The sequence below is a fragment of the Balaenoptera physalus genome (assembly GCF_965194825.1).
Source record: "Balaenoptera physalus genome assembly, chromosome: 16".
Lineage (NCBI taxonomy): Eukaryota > Metazoa > Chordata > Mammalia > Artiodactyla > Balaenopteridae > Balaenoptera > Balaenoptera physalus.
Window position 1 is genome coordinate 69,179,407 of NC_138898.1, and position 8,435 is coordinate 69,187,841.

At 51.8% G+C, this 8,435-nt stretch overlaps 1 protein-coding gene across 1 annotated transcript; it reads right to left on the bottom strand.

The window, feature by feature from the left end:
* Nucleotides 1-1,431: 1,431 nt before the first annotated feature.
* ITPRIPL2 (ITPRIP like 2) lies at nucleotides 1,432-8,016 on the bottom strand. Its single transcript, XM_082432558.1, has one exon. It carries the CDS (start codon nucleotides 7,679-7,681, stop codon nucleotides 6,083-6,085), a length of 1,599 nt encoding a protein of 532 aa, XP_082288684.1. The 5' UTR covers nucleotides 7,682-8,016; the 3' UTR covers nucleotides 1,432-6,082.
* Between the last annotated feature and the right edge of the window lie 419 nt (nucleotides 8,017-8,435).

Genomic DNA, 8,435 nt, shown 5'->3' on the forward strand with positions numbered 1-8,435 from the left:
GTGTTGCAATTACTCAACCCTGCTGATGGAGAGAGAAAGCAGCCAGAGCAGTATGTAAATGAATGTGTGTGGCTGTGTTCCCATAAAACTTTATTTACAAAAATAGATGAATTGCCACCCCCTGCTTAATCCATTCTCCACCTTGCAGCCAGAGTGGGCCAAACTCAAATGTGACCTTGTCACTCCTTCCTAAGGTAGACTGCCAGTATCTTGGGGACCAGTCCAGACTTTCAGTGTGGTTTACAAACATGTGATCAAAGAGCGGCCCCTGCATCAGTGGCATTGCCATCATCTATTAGGAAGGCAGGCTCTCAGGTCACATCCAGACCTGAGGAATCAGAACTTGCATTCGGACGAGACGCCCAAGTGGTTTGCACATTCCAGTTTGAGAGGCTCTGGCTTCCAGAACCCCTGTGCCCTGGTGCCTTCCTACCTCTCCCACCTCATCCTTTGCCCCCGGAGCCTCCCTGCTCCCGCCCACCCCCACTTTCCAGCCAAACTGACTGCTCCTGTCACCTCTGTGTCCGACGCATTCCTCTCCAGCCTAGCTCCCTTCACTCAGCAAACTCCTATCTATCTCTGGATCTCAACTGCGACGTCCCTTCTTCCGAGCAGCCCACCCTGAAACCCCCGACTGCATGAGGTGCCCCTCTTCTGCGCTACCAGACCCTTCCCCCCCCAGCACCCACCACACTGCACAGAAATGACTTCTTTAACTGCCCGCCCTCTCACAGCAGTTTGTGAGCTCATGAGAGAGGCCGTATCTGTCTCGGTTGCCTCTGTGTGTCCTCAAGCACCTGGGGACAGTAGCCACTCAAGAACTAATTGTTGAAAATGAAACAAAACACAGCCCGCCACACCTTTCCCCTGGGAGAGTGTCCTCCACAAGCAGTTCAACCAGCCAGTGGCTGCAGGTTTCCCCAAACTTCCACCTGGCTCCGAGGCTTTGAAGAGTCCTACGTGGCCTCCAAGATTCCATCTCTCACGAAGCCTGATGGGTTTTCGTATTAGCAAATGTTTACCATTTGGAGAGGACCTGGGGGCCTAAGAGATTTCTGGGCAAAATTCTTGAGCTATAAATTAGCCACAGGCCAAGACTTGAGTTGTGTTTGGGCTGGTGTGTGAGAGCCGAGGGTGGAGGGGGTGGAGGTGGGTGAGAGAGGAGGGGCAGGGCCAGAAGGTTCTCGGTCAGAAAAAGCCTTGAAGGCAGGCCCCCAGGATGCCTACAGAGCCATGAACTGGCATCCTTTCCCACCTGTGTACGGTGCCAATTCTGTACAATGGTCCCAGCTTCGCTGTGTGGAAAAAAGTCCCATACACCCACTCACTGAAAGCAGGTGGGCCTGTGTAAGGAATCACAAGCCAGTGTAGCCACAGGCTGCCCTCCAGGAAGATGACAACCCTCCCCAAATCTGATGTTCAGTCCACAGGTTTCTACAAGTTCCTTTATTAATAAAGCAAAGTATGAAAGAACAAGGTCCCCAAATGACCCATATGATTAAAAGTGCAAATTTACTCCAACCTGAAATAGAAAACAAATGGCCGGCCTCGACTATTTGGGCCATGGAAATCTGGTGTGATTAGAACGCCTTTTAATCACACAACCGTAGCAGCTGAACCATATTTGATCACCTCTTTGGTCTCTGTTATTGGAACAAAACATACACTATGACCGCAGCTGATAGACTGCATCATAATACACGGTTTGGGGTCAAGATCCACACTAAAAATAACAGTAAAATAAGAGGAATGTTTTAAAGTCAAGTGACTGAATCAAGGCACTTTTTTTTTTTTTTTTAAGCAAAGGGTGCTAAAAATATTCCTGAATATCTGATAATTCAAAAACCAGATTACATATAATTTAGCTGCATGTTTTAGTCTGTTCTCTCTGTATGCGTGATCACATACATCTTCGTCCTCTCCCAGCTTATACTTGCTTCATCCCCACCAAATCACGTGCTATGTAGGTATAGAAAAAATAAACAGTAGTGTCTAAGAAACAGACATGCAATTTTTTATGAAAACTAACAAATGCCACAATGATAACACTGAACTTTTTTCCCTCCCAAGGGATACTGGGAATGTTCACCAGGTTCATTTTTCCCACCACTGGGGAGGGAGGTAATAACCTTCCTCCACGTGGATACGATAAGTCATCGTCACGGTCAAAAGCCACATTTTACAGAAAAGGTGACTTACTTACTCCATGAGGTTAAAGGAGACACTTTGGAAGGCTATTAGTTTCATTCCTTCAGAAGGCCAGGATGTCAGTTTTGGTGGGAGCCACGGAGTCAGAAAGGGATAGAAACATATGATCAGAACAGTGCTCTTGGCACTGGGGCTGGTAACAAGCCTAAGAAGCTTGGCTGGGAGACCCAGCACTGCTTTGCTGGTGTTCACGGCCGCCAACCATCATTGCAAAGGCTAGGAAACTACTAAAAAAAATAATAATTAATTTAAAAATAAGAATAAAATACAAATAAAGAAGAAAACAAGTTATTCTGCGATCCTTCCTGATTACTCACCTGCAGACTCTGACAGAGCCAAGGAGTTTGGCCCCAACTCACCAGGAAGGAAATGCCAAGAGCTGACCCCTAATGGTCTGATGTCCCATCTGACTCCTACGGGTCCAGGGTGGAGAATCCTTCCGGGAATTGTGAGTTAAGTGTTATCTGTGGCCGTGTTAATTTGGGGGGTTTGTTTCTACAATAAAGCTTAGCTCTGAGCGATAAAGAAGACTTGAAATATCATGCCCCGCCCACCATGTATAACAACATCATATCCATAACAATAACCTTATACATACTTGAGGGGTTACCTTCTAAGGCAGGGGTCGCAAACTGGTGGCCCCCAGGCTCAACCAAATGTGTTTTTGGGCCCACTTGTGTTTTGGATATTTTTAAATTATGTTGTTTAAAAATCAGAAAGTTTCATTTTTTTTTTTTTTTCTATTTCCAGCCCCACCCTACCCTTTTCCCAGCATGGAGCTGAGCAATGTGGCCCTTGAAGAGGGCAGAGCTCCCATCACCACCCACCCCTTCTCTTATTTACCTCCCTACCTTGCTTCTGCAGGCTGCTGAGTTTGCGACCCCTGGTTTGAAGTAGCACATATCTAGAAAATGTGTTTCCTAACCCAGACCTCTCTCGCACCCTCATAAGATTTCCACCCCATCTCCCCTTCTGCCCAGCTCTTCATTTCACGTCCATCTTAAGTCCTCCTTCCTGAAGTCTTCGGATTTCTCTTGGTTTGCTCACATTGTCCCTTCTTTTAGCTTCAGTTTCATTTTGCAAAAAAACAGTCTCCTTCTCTCAGCCCACGAGCATTCCGGGATGACTCCCAAGACTGGTCAGTGGGAGTTGCTGAAGGGTGTCTTAAGGCAAAGTGGCTGAGTCATCTCCCCAAAACACTTTCTTCGGACACTGGCTGGACAGTTAATCTTTTTTTAAAAGCACAAACAATTCTGAGCTTTCTTGTATGAGAATATTTGCATATATGAATCTCCAGTACCAAGTATACACCAAAAATGTATATATTTCAGATCAAGGACATGATGGAGCCCTAATAAAATACAGAATTGAACTTAATTTAAGTGCCTTGGGCAACCATCACACCTGACTAATATGCCATATTATTTTATTTGTACACAGTACATGTTTTGGATTACTAAACATTGATCAAAATTGATCGAAATCTCTAAGTTTTTGGTTACCATGTACAGAGAACAATTGCTCAGCATGGCATTTAAATAAAACATTAATATTTTAAAAATTCACAAACACAATGCCCCATTAATTAAAAAAAATAAAATTTAAAAATCTTGAGGATGGATGAGGCTTTGGATAATTAACCTGAAAAAAAAAAAACAAAACCCACAAAGAAACTACAAGAACTGTATGTTACCAGATTCAAACTTCAAAATGCTATTCAGATAAGAGGAACCTATCAACTCAGCTAGAAATATTTGGAAAATTCAGCTTTTAAAGCTTTATAATCCCTCTAATAGCCTCGCTTTCCCCCACTCCAACTACAGGGGAAATTGTAGCTGAGTATGGAAACATTATAAATATATATTTATATAAAGATCTACCTACTCTTGGAATTTACTTTAAAAATAATTTTAAAAAACACTGTGCAGTTTATATCTTTGCAGGAAGTTGGTAGACTGATTCCTGTGCTAAATGCAGTACCTTATGACCTAACACTGACCTCAAAAACTAGGAATGACTTTGTGGTATCAAGGGGAAATGTCCCCAAACAACCTCAAAGAGACAGCACAACATTTGCAACTGTTTCTCTTACAGCCCAAGGTTGCAAAGGACATAAGAAATCTCTGCAGCTCTGATGAGAAGGATTCCCTATAAATCATTTATTCACAACGATTTCCCCACAGTGGCCAAGTAGGCCCCCTAAAGAAAGAAAGTTTAAAGAGTTCCCTCAAAATAGCTCAGAAATTAAACAATGGCCCAATTCATGTGGCTACTTCTGTCTTCCAAGTTTTACCTTTAAGAGTCTCTGTTAAAAAAAAAAATCCCAAAGTATATCACTGGGACTGGCTGCATTTTCTATTCAGCAGATGATGGACCATTCTAAACTTCAACTGAGTCTTAGGTCGACTGATGCAACTGAGAGCTGTTAAAAATTTGGGAGGACAGGGAGGGATTTCAGAATGCGCTAGCTGCAAAATACACCCAGTCTGGTGATATTTATGCCCAAAGAGAAGAAAGAACAGACAGCTGACAAAGGCTGTCTCCCTCCATCTCCCCCTAACTTGCCCTCTTCTGCTGTCTTTCTCCTCTGTCAGCTGATTGGGAAATAACTGATCTTCAAGCACAGAGCCCCAGATACTGAACTCTAAGTGAAATGCATTGCAAGACCTGTGCTGAATCAACCACTCCTCAAAGGTGGGCTTCGGGCCACTTAAAGGCTGCTTGGACAATGAGAGCAAAACTTCCCAACCACGGAGGATCACTGAGCATTGGCTGAAAGCAGGCATTGCCTCTTCATTACCTTGTTAAACTCAGAAAGAAATCTCCATGCAAAGGAGTTTGCTAAAAAGACTTAAAACAAAAAAAAAAGGTTTCTGTCTCCAGCCAGCAGCAAGCCCTGGCGAGACATCTTGCTAGGCAAAGAGTGAAATATCAATACATCTTTTTCGAGACCCAACATGTTTTATGCCCTCACCAGTGTTGTCTGAAGCACGTATCCTGTTGCCACTCTGCACCGTGCCTGGCTCACAGCAGGCACTCAATGAATCAGCGCTGACTGGTGTACATCCCAGCGCGTGCCTGGAGGGCTGTTGAGCAAGCCTGTTCCTCAAGACTGCACATTTCTTAATAGTCAATGTAACTGGCTTCCCTTTCAGATGCCACACTTGGCACTAGCAATTACCACAAAATGAAAGAACTGATCAAAATACAGTGCTACATGCTCTGGAAGTTTCACTAACCAACTCTTAGACTGCCTTTCAACGCCTGTGACTTAATTCTTCACAATCCTGTCAAACACCCGTGATAGGACCCTTTAAAAAATACATTAATATCAATTTGAACAGTGGAAACTATGTCCTTCAGAACATGAGCCTCTAGAACTACAATTCCAGTTGTAGATAAAGATTCAGATTTTTACAAAGACAATCAGGAACCCAGGACCTACCAAGTAGTTGTGTCAAAAAACATTAGCTTCTTTAAATTTGGGGGCCAGAGAGATCTGTCTAACCAACCGACAGAGGGAACTTTCCCTGCAGCTAGTTCTTGCTTCCTTTACTGAACCTCCCTAAAAGCTGGATCCGTCTACAGAATCATTCCACACAAACCGACATTTGGACCAACTCTTAGCTGCTGACGTTGAACGTCTTTCCGTAGCTTGCCCAGGACACTCTGGTGGGCGTGAAAAAGATGCCACAGCCATCTGGATTGTGGAGCCAGGGGGTGATGCTGAAGCCACCAAATGTCATCCTCTGAATGTTCCAACACCTTCCGCAGGTCATCTTCCTTGCCTTAAACTGGCTTCACTGCCATCCCCACCCCCACCTGGTGGGTGAGGCTTCAGGAGCACCAGGCCAGGTCGGGGCTCTGGCAGGGTTTATGGTTCATCTTCAGGGAACACCTGGGGGCGCTGATTCCGGGGCGGGGGACACCTGGCAAGGTAGCGGGGACCCCCATAGGCCCGGAGGAGCTGGGGCAGCCTTCGCCACGTGGACAGCAGCCGCGCCGCCGCGAGTTCCCGGGCCTGCCTGTCGAAAGTGGCCAGGAGGTCAACCGGGGTGGCTTCACGCAGTACCTTGGGCAGTGGGCCCACCTCGGCGGCCGCCCCTCCAGGGCCCAGGACGCAGTGGAAGAGTGTACGGCGTCGCAGCAGGCAATCCCTGAGGAACTGTACTAGCTCTTCCAAGCGCTCGCCCAGGTGCGCCTCGTCCCAGCCTTGTGCGGGAGCCCCCTGGCGTAGCAGCGCCGCCAGCAGCACTGTCTTGAGCACGTATGAGGATAGGATGCGTCCCCACTGGGTGGCGGCCGTCGGGTCCAGCCCGCGGGCGCCCAGGTCTCGCAGAGCTTTAAGCAACTGCAGGCACTTGAGGTAGCAGGCACCCGGAGGGGCCCTTTCCTGCAGCCAGCTCAGCAGCTTCTGCTCCTGGCGCGCCGTGTTCACACCCCACAGTGCATCGGCGCGCAGGCCTCCCGGGAGCTCCGACAGGGGCCCGACGGGTGAGGGTGGCGGTGGTGGGGCCACCAGGAAGACGCTGTCGCCCAAGTGGACGGCAGGGATGAGACGTACGGCCATGGAAAGGCGGCAGCAGCCGTAATCTGTGCGGCAGGGCAGGACGTGTAGGGTGGGGGGCTGCTCCAGGCCGCCTGGGGTCAGGCTGACCCGACAACGCCCCTCCAGGCTGTAGCGCACGGTGGCCAGGGAGCGCTGCAGGTGCGACTGAAACCAGCGCAGTACCAGCGGAGCCGAGAGATGGCGCCGCCCGCGCACATCCACGCAGAAGCCGTCGGCGAAGGCTTTGCAGTCCCGGAGCCAGTGGCCCCCGGAAGCCCCTGGCGGCGCCTTGAGCGCGCACACGAAGCAGCCGTGGAAGGCTGGGGCCAGCGCGGGCTCCGCGCCCAGGCTCCGCGGCTCCAGCGCCACCAGGGGAGGGAGGCGCAGCGGCACCAGCACGTCGAAGCCGTCGGGCCGGCGGATTTTATGCTGCTCGTAGGCGCTGCCTACCTGGATGAAATCTCCGCGGAAGGCCAAGGCCAGCGCTCCCCCGGGGATGGGGCCTGGGGACCCTCGGGCGCGGCCAGCCCGCACCAGCTCGCCCACGATCCGGCTCACGTGTGCTTTGCTGTGGCCCAGCACGTGCGGCGACAGGCGCACCTCGTGCTCGTAATAACTCTCCAGCAAGATGTCGAGGCTGGGCTCTCGTAAGTGTCTAGGAGAGAAGGCGGAGTGGCCCCCCAGGCGGGGAGACCCCGGCAGGAAGCGCTGCCGGACAGCGTGGCGACAGCGCAGGAGGATGTAGCCGAGGAGCAGCAGGACGGCCACCTTGAGCAGCGGGAAGCCGCCGTCCGCGCCTTCGGGGGGCTCGGTCCGGGCGCCCCCGCTTCCCCGCAGGACATGGTAGAGGCACACAAGGGCGGTGCACAGGCCAGTCACCAGGGGCCAGAAGACGCGCAGATTCAGGGTGTAGTGCACCGACATGCCGGGCGCCCGGGGCAGCGGCGGCCGAGCAGCCCAGGGCGCGAGCCCCGGCGGCGTCCCAGGCCCAGCATGCGCGCAGCGCCCGGGCAGCCCCGCTGTCCCGGCTTCCTTCGCCTCCGCGGCGGCGACCCCGTCGCAGGGCCGGGGAAAGCAGCCCTCCAGCTCGGCCTCCTCTCCCAGCTCAAGCGCTCCTTCCAGCAGCGGCCCGCCCTGCACGCTCCGGCTCCCGGCCGCGCCCCGTGCCGACTGCGCGCTGCGTCCGGCCCGGCGGCCCTCCCCGCCCCGCTCCCCGGCGCGCCGCCTTCGGCCAGCTTCTGGTCCCGCTGCGCTCGCCTCCTACCCCGGGCCGCCCTCCCGGCGCCGTGGGTCCCCGGAGTCCCCCGCTGCTCCCCTCCGCTCTTGTTCCCGTTACTCGGCCACGGGAGTTTCCTCTTCCGAGGGGAGGCGAGGCCGCGCCAGCTAGCGGGGAGGAAATGCCGAAGTCTGGAGCCGCGAGGCGAGCGGGCGGGCGGGGTCGGCCCCCTCCCGGGCCTCCGCCTTAAAGCGACGCGAGGCGGCGGGAGGGACTTCAGGACGCGCTGGCAACTGGCCTCCCGCGGGCCACCCCTATCCTCCCTCCCCGAAGGCAGAACCAGGAAGGCTCTGATTGCGGGGCGGTAGCCTTGTCCAGGGAGCTTCTGCAGTTGTATTCACAACAAAGTTACACTGGGAAATTGAAAGGAGGGGAAAAGAGCGCACGACGAAACCGTCCATC